General features: G+C 47.6%; 1 protein-coding gene across 1 annotated transcript in view; it reads left to right on the top strand.

The window, feature by feature from the left end:
- LOC134909865 (amine sulfotransferase-like) overlaps positions 1–24132 on the top strand; it is a 211438-nt gene that overhangs the window by 151287 nt on the left and 36019 nt on the right. The window contains exon 6 of the mRNA XM_063917192.1: positions 6224–6404. Within this exon, the coding sequence (XP_063773262.1) occupies positions 6224–6404 (181 nt within the window). The remainder of the gene's footprint in view (positions 1–6223; positions 6405–24132) is intronic.

Raw genomic sequence — 24132 nt, 5'->3', positions numbered from 1 at the left:
CATATTGAATTTAAAATGCCTGAACATATACTTGAAAAGTTCAAGTTCAAGATGGAATCGCTCAGAGCGGTCATCGCAAGGGAGGGGGATTTTATGGTGTCTCTGGACATAAAGGATGCTTACCTTCATGTCCCCGTTTATCCACCTCATCAGGAGTACCTCAGATTTGTGGTACAGGATTGTCATTACCAATTCCAGACGTTGCTGTTTGGTCTGTCCACGGCACCGAGAATATTTACCAAGGTAATGGCAGTAATGATGGTGCTCCTGCGAAAGCAAGGAGTCACAATTATCCCATACTTGGACGATCTCCTCATAAAGGCGAGGTCCAGAGAGCAGTTGCTGATTAGTGTAGCACGCTCTCGGGAAGTGTTACAACAGCACGGCTGGATTCTGAATATTCCAAAGTCGCAGCTGATTCCTACGACACGTCTGCCCTGGGGTGGGGGCGCGTCTTCGATTTTTCAGCCAGGTCTGGGTTCAATCACAGGTGGATCCCTGGGCTATAGAGATTGTTTCTCAGGGATACAGGCTGAAATTCGAAGACGTGCCTCCTCGCCGGTTTTTCAAATCGGCTCTGCCAACTTCCCCGTCAGAAAGGGAGTTAGTGTTGAATGCAATTAAAAATTGTATCTTCAACAAGTGATAGTCAAAGTTCCTCTTCTCCAGCAAGGAAAGGGGTATTACTCAACCCTGTTTGTGGTCCAGAAACCGGACGGTTCGGTCAGACCCATTCTGAATTTAAAATCCCTGAACTTGTACTTGAAGAAGTTCAAGTTCAAGATGGAATCGCTCAGAGCGATCATCGCCAGCCTGGAGGGGAGGGGGATTGGATGGTGTCCCTGGACATAAAGGATGCGTACCTTCATGTTCCGATCTTCCCTCCTCATCAGGCGTTCCTGAGATTTGCAATACAGGACTGTCATTACCAATTTCAGACGTTGCCGTTTGGGCTTTCCACGGCCCCGAGAATTTTCACCAAGGTAATGGCGGAAATGATGGTGCTCCTGCACAAGCAGGGGGTCACAATTATCCCATACTTGGATTATCTCCTCATAAAGGCGAGGTCCAGAGAGCAGTTGCTGATTAGTGTAGCACGCTCTCGGGAAGTGTTACAACAGCACGGCTGGATTCTGAATATTCCAAAGTCGCAGCTGATTCCTACGACACGTCTGCCCTTCCTGGGCATGATTCTGGAAGACCAGAAGAAGGTTTTCTCCCAAGGGAGAAGGCTCGGGAACTCATGACACTGGTCAGAGACCTCTTAAAACCAAAACAGGTGTCGGTGCATCACTGCACGAGAGTCCTGGGAAAGATGGTGGCGTCATGCGAGGCCATTCCCTTCGGCAGGTTCCATGCGAGGACCTTTTCAATGGAATCTGTTGGACAAGTGGTCCGGATCGCATCTACAGATGCATCGGCTGATCACCCTATCCCCCAGGGCCAGGGTGTCTCTTCTGTGGTGGCTGCAGAGTACTCACCTTCTCGAGGGCCGCAGGTTCGGCATTCAGGACTGGGTCCTGGTGACCACGGATGCAAGCCTCCGAGGGTGGGGGGCAGTCACTCAGGGAAGAAATTTCCAAGGGCTGTGGTCAAGTCAGGAGACTTGCCTTCACATCAATATCCTGGAACTAAGGGCCATATACAACGCCCTAAGTCAAGCGGAGACCCTGCTTCGCAACCAATCGGTGCTGATTCAATCAGACAACATCACCGCAGTGGATCATGTAAACCGCCAAGGCGGCACAAGGAGCTGGGTGGCGATGGCGGAAGCCACCAGAATTCTTCGATGGGCGGAGAATCACGTACGAGCACTGTCTGCAGTGTTCATTCCGGGAGTGGACAACTGGGAAGCAGACTTCCTCAGCAGGCACGACCTCCACCCGGGAGAGTGGGAACTTCATCAAGAAGTCTTCGCGCAGATTGTAGGTCGGTGGGAACTGCCACAGGTGGACATGATGGCATCCCGCCTCAACAAAAAGCTACAGAGGTATTGCGCCAGGTCAAGAGACCCTCAGGCGATAGCTGTAGACGCACTGGTGACACCGTGGATGTTCCAGTCGGTTTATGTGTTTCCTCCTCTTCCTCTCATACCCAAGGTGCTGAGAATCATAAGAAAAAGAGGAGTGAGGACAATACTCATTGTTCCGGATTGGCCAAGAAGGACTTGGTATCCAGAGCTGCAAGAAATGCTCACAGAGGACCCATGGCCTCTGCCTCTAAGGCAGAATCTGTTGCAGCAGGGACCTTGTCTGTTCCAAGACTTACCGCGGCTGCGTTTGACGGCATGGCGGTTGAACGCCGGATCCTAGCAGAAAAAGGTATTCCGGATGAGGTTATTCCTACGCTGATAAAGGCTAGGAAGGACGTGACGGCTAAACATTATCACCGTATACGGCGAAAATATGTTGCTTGGTGTGAGGCCAGGAATGCCCCTAGAGAGGAATTCCAGCTGGGCCGTTTCCTTCACTTCCTACAGTCGGGAGTGACTTTGGGCCTAAAATTGGGGTCCATTAAGGTCCAGATTTCGGCCCTATCCATTTTCTTTCAAAAAGAACTAGCTTCTCTACCTGAAGTTCAGACGTCTGTAAAGGGAGTGCTGCATATTCAGCCCCCGTTTGTGCCTCCAGTGGCACCTTGGGATCTTTACGTGGTGTTGAGTTTCCTGAAATCACACTGGTTTGAGCCGCTTAAAACCGTGGAGTTAAAATATCTCACGTGGAAGGTGGTCATGCTATTAGCCTTGGCTTCGGCTAGGCGTGTGTCAGAATTGGCGGCTTTGTCACATAAAAGCCCCTATTTGGTCATCCATATGGACAGGGCAGAATTGAGGACTCGTCCGCAATTTCTGCCAAATGTGGTGTCATCTTTTCATATGAACCAACCTATTGTGGTGCCTGTGGCTACTCGTGACTTGGAGGATTCCGAGTTACTGGATGTAGTCAGGGCTTTGAAGGTTTATGTAGCCAGAACGGCTAGAGTCAGGAAAACTGAGTCGCTGTTTATCCTGTATGCATCCAACAAGCTGGGTGCTCCTGCTTCAAAGCAAACTATTGCTCGCTGGATCTGTAACACGATCCAGCAGGCTCATTCTGCGGCTGGATTGCCGCTTCCAAAATCAGTAAAAGCCCACTCCACAAGGAAGGTGGGCTCTTCTTGGGCGGCTGCCCGAGGGGTCTCGGCATTACAGCTTTGCCGAGCGGCTACTTGGTCAGGTTCAAACACCTTTGCAAAGTTCTACAAGTTGATACCCAGGCTGAGGAGGACCTTGTGTTTGCTCATTCGGTGCTGCAGAGTCATCCGCACTCTCCCGCCCGTTTGGGAGCTTTGGTATAATCCCCATGGTCCTTACGGAGTCCCCAGCATCCACTAGGACGTTAGAGAAAATAAGATTTTACTTACCGGTAAATCTATTTCTCGTAGTCCGTAGTGGATGCTGGGCGCCCGTCCCAAGTGCGGATTCTTCTGCAATACTTGTATATAGTTATTGCTTAAATAATGGTTATGTTGTGGTTGCATCAGGTTTGTCTGATGCTCTGTTGTTGTTCATACTATTAACTGGGTAAGTTTATCACGAGTTATACGGTGTGATTGGTGTGGCTGGTATGAGTCTTACCCTGGATTCCAAAATCCTTTCCTTGTACTGTCAGCTCTTCCGGGCACAGTTTCCTTAACTGAGGTCTGGAGGAGGGACATAGAGGGAGGAGCCAGTGCACACCAGTATTCCTAATTCTTTCTTAAAGTGCCCTGTCTCCTGCGGAGCCCGTCTATTCCCCATGGTCCTTACGGAGTCCCCAGCATCCACTACGGACTACGAGAAATAGATTTACCGGTAAGTAAAATCTTATTATTTCTTTTAATGGAAATCTTAAAATTATTTTAAGTAATACATCACAACTTTTTTTTATAGCATTAGGAGTGTCTGCTAATTGAAGTCCTTTTCTCATATCAAGCAAAAGTGCTATATGATCGTAACAATGTTTATTTCATTTTTATTTGTAAGCCCTAGCATATTAAAACTTAAGCAACAGCCATTGTCTTGCTATTCGGTTATGCAGGGGGTACAGGGGAAACCCCTGGTAGGCTCCATTGCCTGACACCATCCCCCCCCCCGCCCCCCCCACCTCCTCCTCTAATGATCAGGCTCCAGGCTGTACATTTGAATTATACATTATACAGTACTGTATGTTACCTTATACTGCACAGGACTATGGCGTATTCTCTACAGTGCATTGCTGTTATTAATTGGGTACATAATCATGCATGCACTAGTAGTATTTACTATATATATTTATCAGGGGACTATATATTTATCAAGAGACTGTGCACTCTCTAATGGTTAGCCAAGCCTCTGGCAGGTGGCCACACCCCCTCTGGAGACTGGTCACACTCAACACCCCTAAACATGGGCCCCTACCATTACATTCCCCAGGTGGGCCCTTCATGCCCCTGTCTGACACTGCGGTTATGGATAAAAAAGGGACCAGAACACATCTTCACTGATGAAGGACTTATCACAGCTGTTCTAGCAATAGCTAGGATGCTAACTTTTTTTTTTCCAGTCATTTTAATTTACCACCAGACTATTAGGGTTACTGCTGTTTGAAAAAAGGTACCCCCATGTCCTTATGAGCCAAGATTAGTGAGATAAAGACTTCATAGGCTATCCAATGCTTGGGCTTTCTCCTTAGTGGTGGGATCATGTTCTGTGATATCATTCTGTATATGTCACTGACTACTCCCCTTTCCTTTAGCAGAGGAAGGAAATGGTCATTGATCTGATGCTTTGTGATCAGTGGGTAATTTCTTCCTCTCTTAGGGTACACACTTGCCTTTAGCATTTAAAACAATGTTATATTGCTTTTCCAACTGAAGTGTGGCTTCAATATTCTAGATATTCCAGTAGCAATAAAAAATAAGTCAACTTTACATGTTCTATATCACAGAATATAAATCCTACAACTCTTCAGCTATTGGTAAAACACAATTTATAATGATCTAAAGCTGATAATTTTGGATCCATTAAGGACATTAAGGTGGATTAAGGGTTTAGGCCTCCTTTTAAGCATAAGAGTATTGTGCCCCCTTCCCCCCATACACACACACAATTGGATCCTCCCTCCCATTAAACAAGGTGTGTAAAAACGTGAGGGAGGATACACACACACACACACACACACACACACACACACACACACACACACACACACACACACACACCCTGTCCCCTCAGCCTCTCTGGTCATAGGCAGTTGAGCATAGCTGGAGAGCTGCTCAGCAGTAGTGACAGGCTGCTCAGCTGCATAGACATCTGCATAAACATGGCAGCTGGGGCTGGTGGTGGGGATGGTAATGGTAGTGATAGGAGGGACAGGGTTGGAGTAGTAGTAATGATATATGGCAGCTGGGGGTGATGGTGATAGGATGGACTTGGTAGAGGTAGTAGTATGGACACATGGCAGCTGGGGAGCTGATGGGGGTGATGATGGCAGTGGTAGTAGGTACTAGGTTGTAGTTGTAGTAGTAGTAGTAGTTATACATGGTAGTCGGATCTGGTGGAGGTAGGAGGGACTGAAGCACATGGCAGCTGGAGGAGGTGGTGGGGAGATGGTGGTAGTGGTAAGAGGACTGGGTAGAAGCAGTAGTAATGATACATGGCAGCTGGGGAAGTTGTGGGGACGATGGGGATAGTAGTAGGAGACACTGGGTAGGAGTAATAGTCAGGGTACCTGGGATGAGCACAGGTTCTGGAAACAGATCCTTCAATTCCCCCTTCCTCACCCCCCCCACACACACACCACTGCCCATTACAGCAATAATACTTACCACACTAGCTGCTCTCTGCATTATAACTGTCTGGGAAATAACAGACTTGCTCATGCTAAGAGCAAGGGACAGTCTGCAAACTACTTGGCACTTTACAAATGTGTTCACAGTGTTTGAATACACGTGTAAAGTGGCAAGTAGTTTGCAGGCTGTCCCTTGCTCTCAGTAGCTGAGATTTTGCAGATCAGCTGTGCTGTCATCCACCACCAGCAGAGGTGGCTCCTGATAACTATTACAGGCCTGCCATCCAGGGGTGTAGTGTGAAGTCATGGTGCCCAGAGCAAGCACATGCTACACCCCCACGCACCCCCCACCCCCTCCACACACAACTATTTTATTATTTTTATTTTTGTAGCAGAAGGCCTTTTAATCAAATATAAATAAATCATTGTTCTAGGATCTACGATCTGCTGTTCTGAAATTATGCCAATTTATGGACGTGAAGCTTGATGACCAAGCAATAAACAAAATTGCGGAGAAAGCAACATTTAAGAACATGAAACAAGATCCACTAGCTAATTATACATTTCTTCCAAATGAATTTCTAGACCACAGTAAAGGAGAGTTTCTTCGCAAAGGTGAAGTATAAATGAGACAAAAGACTAATTTACAGTATGTTAACATTTATTTGTATTCTACTTTTGGATTTGAGGCGGTATACATACATTTCAGGATGATACAGTACAGTATGTAAATATCCATAACCAGCATTGTGGTATACACAACATCTACAAGTACTGTTTTTAAGTCTTTTTCTCTTGCATAAACATTTATTTTTCTAACGTCGTAGTGCATACTGAGGTTCTGTACTTAAGTACCATGAGGTATAGATAGGGTCGACTGGAGCCTGGCACTTTAAAAACCTTTAGTGTGTGTATGTGTGTGCTGGCTCCTCCCCTCTATGCCCCTCCTACCGGACTCAGTTTAGAAAAAAGTGCCCAAGGAGCCGGGTGCATTTCTCTGGAGCTCCAGAGAGTTTCCTTTAAATTTTGTTATAGTTTATTGTTTTCATGTAGTCCTGGTTGGCAACCAGGCTACCTGCTTCGTGGGACTAAGAGGCGGGAATGTACCAACCTTCTGAGGGTTAATGGTTCGTAATCCCAGCTGACAGGACACTGAGCTCCTGAGGTGCTGTTCACACAGTGTTAGTGTGTGTGCCCACACCAGCAGCTAGCCGCCACCCTGTAACAGGTGCGGTGAGTGTTAACCCCGGGTTCCCTGTTAGCGGGTTCCCAGTGCAGTTTTGGCGGCATGTCACACGGCGGTCACGGGCCGCCGAGCTGCGGTGCCCGCCGTGGGCTAAACTGGCTCAGGGCTCATGCTCCGCAGTGCTCACTGCCCACTTGGGCTTATGTGTACTGTTATTTATACAAATAACTAACATGGCCAGTATAATTCTGTGAGTGGCCATGTGCCATTGCAAGGAGCGGGGCTTCACGGGGCGGGACCAGAGATGGGAAGGCGCCATTTCCTGCTACGGATCATCAAGGCTGCATGCACGCTGCTCCTTCACGAACTTACGCTGTTACAGATTCTGTACGGGTACCAGGGGGTCATAGCAGGGGGGTGCACATCAGCGGTAGCGCCGCTGCACCTTCTATCAGTTACACACATAATTTCACACACCGTGTTGCTATGTTCTGTGTGCTGGTCTCCTTTCCTCAGTGTCACTCCAGGGGCTCTCTAGGGTCTGTGTGGAGGTGTTTTATCAGTGGGCTGCGCTGTATTACAGTTGTGTAAGAATGTCTGTTGACATGGTTATGTGTGCTGCTTGTAACTCTACCCCTTCTTCAGTGGGGTCACTCATGTGTGAACAATGCTCCTTATCTCCTCAGGGACACAGTTCACAGGCACCTGACTGGCTGGATAGTTTTAAAAGCATGATTCAGAATGTAACTTCAGAATTAGCTGCAGCTAAAAAGGAGAGACAGGTGTTAAAAAAGTCTATTGATTGTGTGGCTAAAGCAGCAGATACCAGAAAGGTGTCACAACTGAGGGCCTGAGCTGACGGGAGGCAGCCTCAGTTGTAGGGGCTGAGATGTACCGGAACCTGGGAGGTTGTATCAGACCCCTGGACATGTAAGTAACATGAATAATAACTGCCCGAAGGCGTGACCACGACAACTTGGATAAAAGTCAATGATGTTTATTACGACAACTCCGCAACACAGCAGCAGTAAAAGAAAACGTAAAAGTCAGCAAAGAATAAATACAGTTCCTGGGTACTACAGGATGGCAGGAGCCACAGGGCACTGGTAGTGTGAGATAGTTCTTATGATCTTCTAGATGGAAAGTCCTTACCAGGCCCGACTGTAGCAATGGAGATAACCCAGGATTGTGCCAGCTGGTGTTCCAGGAAAAGCTGGGTTGCTGAAGATAAAACAGCTGCTGTGGATACTGGCTGGAACCAGACTGTTGTTAGCACGGAGTGGATACTGGCTGGAACCAGTTAAATAATAAATGAACTTGGGAGCGATGAAATATGAACTGAAATGTAGAACTTGAGAGCGGAGAAATAATAATACCGGTGGAGAGTGGTAAAGTGTAGAAAGGACACCGGCCCTTTAAGGGAAGCTGTACTCTGCTGGAAGCTGAGCTGGAAGCAGGTAATGTTGTAGCTGGAAACAGATGAATCCACAATGGATTGGAGAGTCAGGCTACACCGCAGGTGGAATGCTGGTGCGGGTCTCTATGGTGGAAGTCTTGAGACAGGAGCTGGAACCTGGAAGACAATCACAGGAGAGAGACAAACAGGAACTAGGTTTGACAACCAAAGCACTGACGCCTTCCTTGCTCAGGCACAGTGTATTTATACCTGCAGCAAGGAAGGGATTGGCTAGGCAATTATGCAGATTATCAATACTGAGAACAGATTGGTGGAAATGATCAGCTGACAGAATCCAAGATGGCTGCGCCCATGCAGACACTTGGAGGGAAGTTTGGTTTGTAATCCATGTGGTAATGAAAACAGTAATGGCGGCGCCGGCCACCGGAGACAGGAGGCGCCAGGCTGACAGATGCACATCCAACCACGCGGACACAGCGGAGGCCGCGGCTGACGTAATCGCCACTCAGACACTCTGCATGCAGAAGTTCAGGGACGGCGGCGGAGGCCGCGGGAGACGCCATGCCAGGTGTAATATGGCGTTTACTGTGACAGCGTCCCAGAGTGACAGGAGAGGATACAGGAATGTACACATCAGGATAACAGATGGGATCCGGTCCTGGAGCGCTGAGCCAGCCTTAGGAGGCATCTGATGGGTAAGAAATGGCGTCCAGATAACCGGATCGTGACAAAAGGCTTCTCAGCCCCCTCTATTGGTTTCACATAAACGCTCACTGCCACAGGTGCTCCAGTCTGATTCTGATCAGCCTGATGTGGATGATGATGATGATGATGATGATGATAATATGGATGAGGACAACTCTCTGTTCCCTGGGGTGGAGGCCCTCATTTTTGCTGTAAGAGAGGTTCTTCACATACCAGATCAAGAGGCAGAACCAGATGAGGAGTTGTACTTTAATGTTAAACCAAAGACCTCAGCTACTTTTCCTGTGTCTAAAAAATTTAACTCCCTGGCCAGGGAGGCATGGTTAAACCCTGATAAAAAAATTACAATTCCTCAGAGGTTTTTAGCTACCTTTCCCCTCCCGGCTGAGGACTGGAATGTATGGGAAAACCCCCTGTCAGTCAATACGTCTGTGTCCAGACTGTCTAAGAAACTGGTACTGCCGGTGCCAGAGGCTATATCCCTAAAAGAGTCGGCTGACTGTAAAATTGAGACTACGCTCAAGGCAGTAGCACAGCGCCCCACAATAGTTTGTGGGTGGATTTCCAGGGCAGTAGTCAAGTGGTCCGATAATATTAATGGATTGGACTCTCTGCCCCAAGATGAGGTCATTACTCTGCAGCAACACATACAGGATGCTGCAAATTTTATGAGCGAGGCTATTAAGGAATTGTGTAAGATAACTGGCTGCACTACTGCTATGGCTGTCTCGCCATGCAGAGCTCTATGGTTACGTCAATGGTCAGCGGACGCTGATTCCAAAAGGGGTGTAGAAAATCTTCCATTTACAGGTGATGCCTTGTTTGGAGACAAATTAAATAAATGGATCTCCCGGGCAACGGCAGGTAAGTTTACCTATCTGCCATCGACTGCGGCACCTGCTAGACATTCTTACACAGGACCCTCCTTGCAGTCCTTTCGTGTGGCAAGGTTCAGAGGCAGGGGCCGAGGGGTCTCCACCACTCCCAGCGGATCTCGAGGTAAGTCCGGTAAACCTGCAACTGCTGTCTCCCTGGACCAGACCACCGGATCCCCTGCCACTAAGCCTTCTGTGTGACAGTTGGCCCCAGCAGCAAAGCAACTTTCAGGTAGGTGTTCGCCTTCAACACTTCGCCCATGTGTAGGTGAAGTACGTCCGGGATCCCTGGGTGAGGGATCTCATTTCACAGGGATACCGGCTGGAATTTTAAGCACTTCTTCCTCACAGATTTTTCAAGTCGGACTTACCAGCTTTACCCACAGCAAAAGTTACCTTGCAAGAGGCTATTCAAAAACTTTTGCAGACGGGGGTGGTGGTTCCGGTACCTCCTCCGTTACTCAACAGGTGTTTTTATTCCAGTCTTGTCATTCCCAAACCAGACGGTTCGGTGCGACCCATCTTGAACCTGAAGTCTCTAAACCCGTAACTGCGGGTGTTCAAATTCAAGATGGAATCTCTGCGGGCAGTGGTGTCCGGTCTGGAGGAGGGGGAATTCCTGGTATCTCTAGATGTCAAGGATGCTTACCGACACATTCTCATGTGGCCCTCTCATCAGGCTTACCTCAGGTTCACCATCCTGGACAACCATTTCCAGTTTCAGGTCTTGCCCTTTGACCTGTCCACAGCTCCGAGATTTTTCACCAAAGTCATGGCGGAGATGATGCTGCAACTGCGCATGATGGGAGTCAACATTGTCCCCTACTTGGACGATCTCCTGATGAAGGCTATGTCCAGGGAGCATCTACTGTACAGCATCGATTTGACAAAATCGCCTACTTACGGATCATGGGTGGATCCTAAATTTGCAGAAATCTCACCTGGAACCGACCCAACGTCTTCAGTTCCTGGGAATGATACTGGCCTGGATACAGTGTCTCAAAAGGTGTTTCTCCAAATGGACAAGGCCTTGGCTATCCAGGCTATGGCCCGCTCAGTGCCTCACAAGGTATCCATACATCTTTGCATCGGCTTGCTGGGAAGATGGTTGCTGCTTACGAGGGAATCCAATATGGCAGATTTCATGTCCGGCCATTTCAGTTGGATCTGCCGGACAAATGGTCGGTGTCTCACCTTCACATGCATCAGGAAGTTACCTTATCGCCAAAAGTCCGGATTTGTCTATTATGGTGACTACAAGTTCCTCACCTGGTAGAAGGCAGGACTTTCAATATCCACTCATGGATTCTACTGACAACGGATGCCAGCCTTCGGGGTTGGGGGGCTGTAACCCAAGGGGCCCAGTTCCAGGGGATATGGTCAAATCAGGATTCTGCTCTGCCGATAAACGTCCTGGATCTCAGGGCGATTTACAATGCTCTCCAGCAGGCATCCCATCTCCTGAAGGATTAGGCGATCCAGGTTCAATCAGACAATGCCACCGCAGTGGCATACATAAACTGACAAGGGAGAACAAGAAGCAGAGCGGCAATGTGAGAATTGTCAAAAATCCTCCTCTGGGTGGAGGCCAACGCAAGGGCCATCTCAGCCATATTCATTCCAGGAGTGGACAGCTGGGAAGCAGACTTCCTCAGCAGACATGACCTCCATCCGGGGAAATGGGGCCTACATCCCCTGGTGTTTCAACAGTTAATTCACCGGTGGGGTTGTCCGCAGATAGATCTGATGGCTTCTCGTCTCAACAAGAAGCTATGCCATTACTGTTCCAAAAATCGAGGGATCCGCAGGCTGTGGCAGTGGACGCGCTGTCGACTCCTTGCACGTATGATTTTGTATACCTGTTTCCTCCTCTACCCCTAATCTCAAGGGTTCTAAAAAGGCTAAGAAGGGAAAGCGTTTAAGCAATTATAATTGCATCGGATTGGCCTCGATGGCCGTGGTACTCGGACTTCCTAACAATGGCTCTGGAGGATCCCTGGCCCCTGCCGCTCCACAACGATCTTCAGCAAGGTCCGTTCGTCAATCCAGACTTACAGCAGCTACGTTTGATGACTTGGAAGTTGAGAGGGAGATTCTAGCAAGAAAGGGTCTTCCCTCCCGGGTTATTTCCATCATGGTCCAGGCCAGGATGATTAGGACGTTAAAACGTTATCATCGTATCTGGAAAAAGTATGTTTCCTGGTGTGAGAGTAGAAAGGTTTCTCCCGTGGAATTTAGAGTTGGTCGTTTTCTACTTTTCCTGCAAGCTGGAGTGGATATGGGCCTACATTTAGGCTCCATCAAAGTCCAGATTTCGTTGCTTTCTATTTTCTTCCAGAAACAACTTGCCGTGTTGCCAGAAGTGCAGACTTTCCTAAAAAGAGTTCTTCATATGCGTACCTCCCACGGCTCTGTGAGATCTCAATGTGGTTCTGTCCTTTCTTCAATCGGACTGGTTTGAACACTTATATTGGGTGGAGTTGAAATTTCTCACCTGGAAGCCTGTGATGTTATTAGCATTGGCGTCTGCCAGACGTGTCTCTGAATTAGGGGCCTTATCCTGTAAGAGCCCTTATTTGATTTTTCATGCTGACAGGGCGGAACTCAGGACCCGACCTCAGTTTTTGCCAAAAGTGGTTTCAGCTTTTCATGTGAATCAGCCCATTGTGGTTCCGGTGTTGTCTGATGCTTCCATTGGGCCAGAGTCCTTGGATGTGGTAAGGGCTCTAAAGATTTATGTCAAGAGGACGGCTCGTCATCGGAAATCTGATTTGCTGTTTGATCATCCGGCTGCAAAGCAATTGCTCGTTGGCTCCGGTTAACCATTCAACAAGCCTATACATTGGCGGCTCTGCCTTTGCCGACATCTATTCAGGCCCACTCGACGAGATCTGTGGGCTCTTCCTGGGCGGCTGCCCGGATTTTCTCGGCTTTGCAGTTGTGCCGAGCTGCTACCCGGTCTGGTTTGATCACTTTTGCGAAATTCTATTGGTTCGACACCTTGGCTAAATATGACCTTCAGTTTGGTCAGGTGGTTTTACAGGGGTCTCAGCACTCTCCCACCTGTTTGGGAGCTTTGGGACTTCCCAATGGTATTAACGTATAGAACCCTAGTATCCACTAGGAGGTTAGAGAAAATAGGAATTCAATACCTACCGGTAATTCCTTTTCTCGTAGTCCGTAGTGGATACTGGGTGCTTCGATCCTGCTTACCTGTGTAAGTATTTGGTTGGCTCGTCGTTGCGGTCCCATTATGTTTTTGGATAAGCTTTGCTATCCTGATTAGGTTGGTGTTGCTATCCTCTGTTCTGGTTAGCGTCCTCCTTCCGGTTATGGTTGTGTGTTTGCTTTGTGCCTCACCTCTGTTGTACCTGTTTTCTTCTCTCGTGGTATGTCCGTCTCCTCGGGCACAGTTTCCTAGACTGAGTCTGGTAGGAGGGGCATAGAGGGGAGGAGCCAGCACACACACACACACACACTAAAGGTTTTTAAAATGCCGGCTCCAGTGGACCCGATCTATACCCCATGGTACTAAAGTACAGATCCCCAGTATCCACTACGGACTATGAGGAAAGGAATTACCGGTAGGTATTAAATTCCTATTTTCCTTACTAAATCTTATTCACTGTAGCCAATTATGAGCATGAAGAGGCAAAATAGACTTTGAGTATTTAAGTAGGAATATTTAGGATTTTCTAGGAAGAACACGTGATATTTTTAAAAATGAGCAATTCGTTATCGAATAAAATGCAAAATGTAGGATCTGGATGCTATGGACCTAATTCATGTTTGTACATAATGCCGATGTTCACGGAACTGAGAGATTATCGTCAGACTATGCATGTGCTGCTATCACACTGAACATGCACAAAGGTACCTTAGTGATGCCGCACACAGTGAGATTTTTTGCACACAGTGATTGACAGGAAGGGACCGTTTGGGGGAGGTAACAGCAAGTGGCGGCAAAAATGTAGATGTGTCAGAGCCATTTAAGGGGCATGTTTCGGCCTTCAACTGTGATCATGTACGTAGAGACATATGGCGGCGCATCCCAAGTGCCATGACCAGTTTATGTGACCATAGACTCACTCGATGAGTTGATGTTCCTCGTTAGTGCATTGGTGCTGCATTTGTGTATACAATTGCTAAGAACTTTGCGATGGCTCCAGTGGGCGTCTATTTACTCTTCTGGGCTGCAGCTTCACTTGCGATTGTTGGCGATTCCTGAAAAATTACAGCTGTATAGGTATGTGCGTACAAACATGAATTGGCCCTATATTATCAAATAAGTATTAGGAGGAGGGACTGACCACGTTAATTTTATGAAAATGGTTGCCGCAGTAAGAGCCTTCTTATAAGAGGGATATTCACGTTCTACGTGAATTTCTAATTAGCAGCATTATCCAACAAAACCATTTATTGAGTTAATCCTCACTCTAGCAATTCTGAGTACTCTTTAGCATGGATACAGCCAATTTGATACTGTTTCAAACATATTATTTCTCATTGATCATATAAAGATTAATGGTAGTGTGTCCATGGCAGGCATGGAGTAGCACACACACAAGCGACCTCTCCTGCATCAACTCTCTGGATCTCTATCTCTATCCTGTTGCCTGTCCTAGGGCATTTTACTCATTTCCACTGCTGGGCGAAGGTGCCGGATACCTGAGGGAGCTGAGGGGAATAGAGTTTGAGGCAAGCTCTCCCTACATGTGGTAGTTACAGAACACTGCTTGCACTAATTGCAACTCACATGAACACTGAGAGGCCCCAGCACCGCCCGATCTGGCCTGTGGAGACATTACATCCTGCCTCCCAGTGGCTGCACCCACATGTTCTTTCATCCCATTGGCTCCTATCCTGTTTTATAGTCTCTTTCTCTGCCTGGGCTCCTGTGTCCTGTGCTCACATGTTGTGGCTGGCAGTGAACCGCCATGTTACTCTGCTGCACCTCCAGCTAAACTCCCTACTGCTCCTGCAAGCTCCAATCTCTCTGTTACCTGGGGCAAACATTACGAGTAAAACTCACCATACTGAAGCAGCTGCTAAGCTGGTGACTATGCCCAATCTTCCACTCTCCAACCTCCATGGGGAGAAGGTTCTGCTGACATTTCCATACAGGCATCCCACCTGCTCAGAATCTCCCTTATAGCCCTGTGGCAGACATTACACTGCTGCAGGTTTTTGATATGGTGACAGCATTTGGCAGACCATATTGGGGGGGGGGGGGTGTAGTCTAATCTTTCCATAATCCACCAGAACTTCCAGAAGGTTCAGGAGAGCATTGGTGTGGCTGAAGACCTGGCACACATGATAAACTCGTGGTGTATTCACCATCTTTTAAATGGTCACAGTAGTGACTAACCATCAACCTTTTAAGAGGCTGCAACCTATCTTGGGGGAAAATGACAGACTATTGTGGTAGAGCTTTGAACATCATATTGATCATTTGGACATTGTTTACCAGCACGGAAAGACATACTGCAATATGGATGAACTGTCTAACTGAAGTCAAAGCATCAAAGTCCCCCAGGTAGCTCTCTTTAGCCCCAAAAGCCATGTAGTTAGGTTATGTCCCAGTGGGGTGGGTGGTTTTCTGGGGGAGGAGTGTAGTCATAGACCCATAACACATGTTAAACTCGTGGTGTCTTTGCCATTTTTAAATGGACAAATCAGCGCAAAGCGTCATGTGCTGTAAATGTATAGGTAATAATGTATTTTTTAACATGTTATATTTAGTACACCGTGGTAGAAACGCATGTTTAAATGCATGGACTGTGCACTTATAAGGACTGTAACATAGAAACAGAAATGTAAAAGTATATTATTAATGTATCAGAAAGCTTTGCATTTGGAAACAAATTGCTTGTGATATTCTCACATAGGAAGTCACATGCTAATTATCCTCCTAGTGTGATTATCAAGCCTTGTTTACAGCCAATGCCCTTCAGGGAGTAATCTTATGTTGTTTTTTCAAATTTCCTGTTGTTCCTGAAGAAGGTGTTAAGATTGTGATTCAGCCAAACTGGTATTAGGGATCCATTTACTAAGCCTTGGACGGAAATAAAGTACCAGCCAATTAGCTCCAAACTGTCATTTTTCAAACCCAGCCTGTGATATGGCAGTTAGGAGCTGGTACTTTATCTACATACATTTTATCTCCATCCAAGGCTTAGTAAATAGACCCCTTAGTATTGATATGTGAAAGGAGGAATGCAATTCAAGTTATATTTACATTCTGAGAGACAGTATATGCTAAATCAGATTGTGCTTAGTAAAGCAAACTGGTTTAGGTTCTATTACAGTATATGAAAGGGAATCAGGAAATCGCTTTATCCAGTTGTTTAACATCTTTGAAATATAATATGTATTTACATTTTGTGAGCTGGCAAGGTAGGTAAAAGAGACCACAGGGTCTTGTGGTATTGTTTGTTGAATAAGTATAAAAAGGAGGCCTGCGGGCCTGGGTTGAAATATTTACCCTCTTTGACATAAAGAAGTATTGTACTGCTGTGAATATCTGTATGTTGCAAGTATTACTTGGGGATTACATCGGGGAAGGGTCTTTTTTAAGACTGCCTTCAAGATGACCAATGCCTCTGACTCCTGCAGCCAACAGAATTGTGCTAAAGGCAATCCTGTTCTGGATTGAGTTTAGCATCTCCAAGTTCTGCCCTCGGCCAGCTACCATGCAGACCTGGTCCATGGTTATTGACCAGTGGAAACCAGCCGGTACGAAACATGAGGTGTGGCAGCAGCATGTTTATGCATACACTGCCTCAAGCAGTAAAATGTGCCAGTGGTAGGAGCCTGAGTGAAAATCAGTGGTACCAGGTCGGTGGTAGAACCTTGTGGGCAGCAAAATACCTGCCCAGTGCGTAGTGGGTGGAGTCGGTAACAGGCAGTTACTGACAGTAAGAGGAAATCCCCTATTTGCCCGGGTCCTGATCTAACATTTTTGTGATCGCTTGGCGCAAGTAGCGAGGTGCATCCAGTCACAGTCAGAGATGCCGAGACACGTATTTTTACACTAGAGGACTCTGTTTCTCCTTTAACAGTATGAGTTGCGATTTTTATAGAAGTGTTTCTTCATCTCCTTTTCCATGTACAAGTTTTGGACTTTCTTTTCACATTTCTCACTGAATGGAGTTGTCTTTCAACTGTATATTTTGATATGCTACTATATTGTATTAGCCACGTGTACTTCTAACTTCGTAATGTACAGTATGCTATACTAACTTTTACCTTTGCCCCTCATTTATGATTTCATGTATTATTATGTGTGTCCTAACAATAATATGCTCTTAGGGCACCATTTTCTAGAGAACTCCCTCCTTTCTATGGAACTTTTTTTTTCTTTGCTCCCCCTTCTGGTGGAGACATAGGAGGTAGTTTCTCATACGTCCTACAGGATACTGGGGACTCCAAAAGGACCATGGGGTATAGACGGATCCGCAGGAGCTTGGGCACACTATAAAGACATAGGGGTATATGCAATTGCAGTCGAATTCCCGAAAATGTCGAAAAACGGGACATTTTCGCCCAAAAAAAAATTTCGACAATGCAATTCAGTACTTTTCGTCAAAAAAACGGACTTTCCAAATTCGACTTTTTGATATTCGACATTTGTCAAATTCGACATTTCTGCAATGGTACAAATGCGGTAATTCGACAAAAGTATATTCAATTGAAGTTTGGAAATTCGACAACAGTGCTTTTAGACAGTAAATTCGTAATTTTCAATCCGCCACACTTTGGTGGCGGAATGTAATAAAAAATTTTTAAAACATGTTTTCTCTAACGTCCTAGTGGATGCTGGGGACTCCGTAAGGACCATGGGGAATAGACGGGCTCCGCAGGAGACTGGGCACTCTAAAGAAAGATTTAGTACTATCTGGTGTGCACTGGCTCCTCCCTCTATGCCCCTCCTCCAGACCTCAGTTAGAATCTGTGCCCGGACAGAGCTGGGTGCTTTTAGTGAGCTCTCCTGAGCTTGCTAATAAGAAAGTATTTTAGTTAGGTTTTTTATTTTCAGAGAGCTTCTGCTGGCAACAGACTCTCTGCTACGTGGGACTGAGGGGAGAGAAGCAAACCTACTAACTGCGGCTAGGTTGCACTTCTTAAGCTACTGGACACCATTAGCTCCAGAGGGATCGAACACGGGTCCTGACCTTGTCGTCCGTTCCCGGAACCGCGCCGCCGTCCCCCTCGCAGAGCCAGAAGACAGAAGCCGGCAGAAGCGGAGAAGACATCGAAAACGGCGGCAGAAGACTCCTGTCTTCACATGAGGTACAGCACTGCAGCTGTGCGCCATTGCGCCCACACTAACCCACACACTCCGGTCACTGTAGGGTGCAGGGCGCAGGGGGGGGCGCCCTGGGCAGCAATTGATACCTCCTGGCGAAAGCTGCATATAGACAGTTGGACACTGTTATATGCATGAGCCCCCGCCATTATTTTTACACAAAATCGCGGGACAGAAGCCCGCCGCTGAGGGGGCGGGGCCTTCTTCCTCAGCACTCACCAGCGCCATTTTCCTTCCATAGCTCTGCTGAGAGGAAGCTCCCCAGGCTCTCCCCTGCAGAATCACGGTAGAAGGGTAAAAAAGAGAGGGGGGGCACATAAATTTAGGCGCATTAATCATATACAGCAGCTACGGGGTAAACACTAAGTTACTGTGTAATCCCTGGGTTATATAGCGCTGGGGTGTGTGCTGGCATACTCTCTCTCTGTCTCTCCAAAAGGCCTTGTGGGGGTCCTGTCCTCATTTAGAGCTTCCCCTGTGTGTGTGGTGTGTCGGTACGCGTGTGTCGACATGTTTGACGAAGAGGGCTATGTGGAGGCAGAGCAAGTGCAGTTGACTGACGTGTCGCCGCCGACGGTGCCGACACCTGATTGGATGGATATGTGGAAGGTGTTAAATGATAATGTAAACTCCTTACATAAAAGGTTGGATAAAGCTGATACCTCGGGCCAGTCAGGGTCTCAACCCATGCCTGATCCTACAGCGCAGAGGCCCTCAGGGTCTCAAAAGCGCCCACTATCCAAAATGGTTGACACAGATGTCGACACGGATTCTGACTCCAGTGTCGACGACGATGATGCAAAATTGCAACCGAAAATGACAAGAGCTATACGCTACATGATTATAGCGATGAAGGATGTTTTACACATATCAGAGGTGAACCCTGTCCCTGACAAGAGGGTTTATATGTATGGGGAGAAAAAGCAAGAGGTGACTTTTCCCCCTTCACATGAGTTAAATGAGTTATGTGAAAGAGCGTGGGATTCCCCAGATAAGAAAGTCCTGATTTCCAAAAGGTTACTTATGGCGTACCCTTTCCCGCCAGAGGACAGGGTGCGCTGGGAATCCTCCCCTAGGGTAGATAAAGCTCTCACACGCTTATCTAAGAAGGTGGCCCTGCCGTCACAGGATACGGCCGCCCTAAAGGATCCTGCAGATAGAAAGCAGGAAAGTATCCTGAAATTGTCACGATCCGGGTATCTGGACGCCATTTCTTACCCATCAGATGCCTCCTAAGGCTGGCTCAGCGCTCCAGGACCGGATCCCATCTGTTATCCTGATGTGTACATTCCTGTATCCTCTCCTGTCACTCTGGGACGCTGTCACAGTAAACGCCATATTACACCTGGCATAGCGTCTCCCGCGGCCTCCGCCGCCGTCCCTGAACTTCTGCATGCAGAGTGTCTGAGTGGCGATTACGTCAGCCGCGGCCTCCGCTGTGTCCGCGTGGTTGGATGTGCATCTGTCAGCCTGGCGCCTCCTGTCTCCGGTGGCCGGCGCCGCCATTACTGTTTTCATTACCACATGGATTACAAAGCAAACTTCCCTCCAAGTGTCTGCATGGGCGCAGCCATCTTGGATTCTGTCAGCTGATCATTTCCACCAATCTGTTCTCAGTATTGATAATCTGCATAATTGCCTAGCCAATCCCTTCCTTGCTGCAGGTATAAATACACTGTGCCTGAGCAAGGAAGGCGTCAGTGCTTTGGTTGTCAAACCTAGTTCCTGTTTGTCTCTCTCCTGTGATTGTCTTCCAGGTTCCAGCTCCTGTCTCAAGACTTCCACCATAGAGACCCGCACCAGCATTCCACCTGCGGTGTAGCCTGACTCTCCATTCCATTGTGGATTCATCTGTTTCCAGCTACAACATTACCTGCTTCCAGCTCAGCTTCCAGCAGAGTACAGCTTCCCTTAAAGGGCCGGTGTCCTTTCTACACTTTACCACTCTCCACCGGTATTATTATTTCTCCGCTCTCAAGTTCTACATTTCAGTTCATATTTCATCGCTCCCAAGTTCATTTATTATTTAACTGGTTCCAGCCAGTATCCACTCCGTGCTAACAACAGTCTGGTTCCAGCCAGTATCCACAGCAGCTGTTTTATCTTCAGCAACCCAGCTTTTCCTGGAACACCAGCTGGCACAATCCTGGGTTATCTCCATTGCTACAGTCGGGCCTGGTAAGGACTTTCCATCTAGAAGATCATAAGAACTATCTCACACTACCAGTGCCCTGTGGCTCCTGCCATCCTGTAGTACCCAGGAACTGTATTTATTCTTTGCTGACTTTTACGTTTTCTTTTACTGCTGCTGTGTTGCGGAGTTGTCATAATAAACATCATTGACTTTTATCCAAGTTGTCGTGGTCACGCCTTCGGGCAGTTATTATTCATGTTACTTACATGTCCAGGGGTCTGATACAACCTCCCAGGTTCCGGTACATCTCAGCCCCTACAACTGAGGCTGCCTCCCGTCAGCTCAGGCCCTCAGTTGTGACAGTAAGCACTGACCTAATGAATCCAGCCGGAGACCAGGATCAAGCGGCCAGGCCGATGCAAGAACTGGCAGCCCGACTAGAACATCAGGAGGCTGCACAGGGCCACATCATCCGCTGTCTCCAGGATCTCTCTACTCGGCTGGATGGGATTCAGACAACTCTCCGTGGATCAGGCGCGTCTGGTGCGTCAACCACAGTGACTCCAGCTATAACCCCACCCACCTTACCCATTTCTGCTCCACGTCTTCATCTTCCAACGCCAGCAAAATTTGACGGATCTCCAAGATTCTGCAGGGGATTTCTCAACCAGTGTGAGATTCAGTTTGAGCTACAACCTGGCAATTTTCCCAGTGACCGTACAAAAATTGCCTACATTATTTCTCTTCTCAGTGGCTCAGCCCTTGATTGGGCATCACCGTTATGGGAGAGGTCCGACACCCTGCTATCTTCCTACACTGCCTTCGTGTCAACATTCAGGCGCATCTTCGACGAGCCAGGCCGGGTAACCTCAGCTTCATCCGAGATTCTCCGTTTACGCCAGGGGTCACGTACTGTAGGACAATATCTGATACAGTTCCAGATCCTGGCATCCGAACTGGCATGGAACGACGAGGCCCTGTATGCTGCATTCTGGCATGGCTTATCCGAGCGTATTAAAGATGAGTTAGCTACCAGAGACTTACCCTCCAAGTTAGATGAGCTAATCTCACTTTGTACAAAAGTTGACTTACGTTTCAGAGAGAGAGCAACTGAGCGTGGAAGATCATCTGCTCCAAAATCTTCTGCTCCTCCTCCTCGCCAACTGTCTCCAACTAAAGATGAACCCATGCAAATTGGCCGTTCCCGTTTAACTCCTGCTGAGCGCCGAAGACGTCTCTCTGAGTCTCTTTGTCTGTATTGTGCAGCTCCGTCTCACACTATTAATGCCTGTCCCAAACGTCCGGGAAAACTCCAAATCCTAGCTCGCCAAGGAGAGGGCCGGCTAGGAGTAATGATCTCCTCTCCATCTCCTCAAGATTGTAATCTCCCAGTCTCGCTTCAAGTTGCTCAACGTTATCGGAACGTCATTGCCCTCCTTGATTCCGGAGCAGCTGGGAACTTTATTACCGAAGCCTATGTTAAACGGTGGTCCCTACCCACCGAGAGACTTCCTTCGTCCATTTCTTTAACTGCCGTGGATGGCAGCAAAATTTTTGATGCAGTTATTTCTTTAAGGACTCTACCAGTTCGTCTGAGAGTGGGAGTTCTTCATTCCGAACTTATTTCTTTTTTAGTGATTCCAAGAGCCACACATCCTGTGGTCCTGGGCCTTCCATGGCTCCGTCTTCACAATCCTACAATTGATTGGACGACTACGCAAATCCTGGCATGGGGTTCCTCCTGTGCTGAGACATGTTTGTTTAAAGTATTGCCTGTCTGTTCTTCCTCCCCCAGGTCGTCTGATGTTCCACCTCCTCCATATCAAGATTTCACGGATGTGTTCAGTAAAGCTTCTGCTGATATCCTTCCTCCTCATAGAGAATGGGACTGTCCGATTGATCTCGTTCCAGGGAAGGTTCCACCTCGAGGCCGAACTTATCCGTTGTCTCTGCCTGAGACGCATTCTATGGAGGAATATATTAAAGAGAACCTAGCAAAGGGGTTCATTCGACCTTCTTCTTCTCCAGCCGGCGCAGGCTTCTTTTTTGTAAAAAAGAAAGATGGTGGTCTGCGGCCGTGCATCGACTACAGAGGTTTGAACGACATTACCATCAAGAACCGTTATCCTTTACCCCTGATTACTGAGCTCTTCGACAGAGTTAGCGGAGCTACCATCTTTACAAAGCTGGACTTGCGAGGTGCATACAATCTCATCCGGATCCGTGAGGGTGACGAGTGGAAGACCGCCTTTAACACCCGTGATGGACATTATGAGTACCTCGTCATGCCCTTCGGATTGAGCAATGCTCCAGCTGTCTTCCAGCATTTTGTCAATGAGATCTTCAGAGACATTCTATACCGTCATGTCGTGGTCTATCTAGATGATATCCTCATTTTTGCCAACGATTTAGAGGAACATCGTTTTTGGGTTAAAGAGGTTCTGTCCCGTCTCCGTGTCAATCATCTCTATTGCAAATTAGAAAAATGCGTCTTTGAAGTCAAGTCCATTCCGTTTCTAGGGTACATTGTGTCCGGTTCCGGACTAGAGATGGATCCTGAGAAACTACAAGCAATCCAAAATTGTCCGGTACCCTTAACCCTCAAAGGGGTCCAAAGGTTCTTAGGGTTCGCCAACTATTACCGAAAGTTTATACGAGACTTTTCCACCATTGTGGCGCCTATTACTGCTTTCACTAAGAAGGGTGCTAACCCATCCAAGTGGTCTGAAGAAGCCATGCAAGCATTTCATCTTTTAAAACAAAGGTTCATCTCTGCGCCTGTTCTGAAACAGCCTGACATCGACTCTCCTTTCATCTTAGAGGTGGATGCCTCCTCCGTTGGAGTAGGAGCGGTGTTATCTCAGAGGGCTAAAGATGGCCATTTACACCCTTGCAGATTCTTCTCCCGGAAGTTCTCCCCAGCTGAGCGCAACTATGCCATTGGCGACCAGGAGTTGCTAGCCATCAAGCTCGCTCTAGAAGAGTGGAGGTATCTGTTGGAGGGAGCTTCTCATTCAATCACCATACTTACAGACCACAAGAACCTTTTATACCTGAAGGGCGCACAATGTCTCAACCCTCGTCAGGCCAGATGGGCACTTTTCTTTTCCAGGTTCGACTTTAAACTCCAGTTCTGTCCGGGCTCTCAGAATCGCAAGGCCGATGCCCTTTCCCGCTCATGGGAGCAAGAAAATGAGTCAGAGTCTTCAGACAAGCATCCTATTATAAATCCATTGGCATTCTCCACGGTAGGGATGGACTCTACGCCCCCATCAGGGAAAAGTTTTGTGAAGCCGATGCTAAGGAAGAAGCTCATGCATTGGGCCCATGCTTCCCGTTTTGCCGGACATACAGGTATCCAAAAAACCCTGGAGTTTATCTCTAGGTCCTATTGGTGGCCAACTCTGAAAAAGGACGTCTTGGAGTTTATTGCATCTTGCCCAAAGTGTGCTCAACATAAAGTATCCCGCCAGTCGCCTGCGGGGCAACTGGTTCCACTATCTGTTCCCCGTCGACCATGGACCCATTTGTCGATGGATTTTATTACTGATTTGCCCATGTGCAACAAGTTCAATACCATCTGGGTGGTAGTTGACCGGTTCACCAAGATAACACACTTCATTCCTCTCACCGGTCTTCCGTCAGCTTCCAAGTTGGCTCAAGTATTCATACAAGAGATCTTCCGACTCCACGGTCTTCCAGAAGAAATTATCTCAGA

The sequence above is a fragment of the Pseudophryne corroboree genome, chromosome 4 (genome assembly GCF_028390025.1).
Source record: "Pseudophryne corroboree isolate aPseCor3 chromosome 4, aPseCor3.hap2, whole genome shotgun sequence".
Lineage (NCBI taxonomy): Eukaryota > Metazoa > Chordata > Amphibia > Anura > Myobatrachidae > Pseudophryne > Pseudophryne corroboree.
Note: the sequence above shows the minus strand (reverse complement) of the source record. Positions and strands in the feature narration are given on the sequence as shown.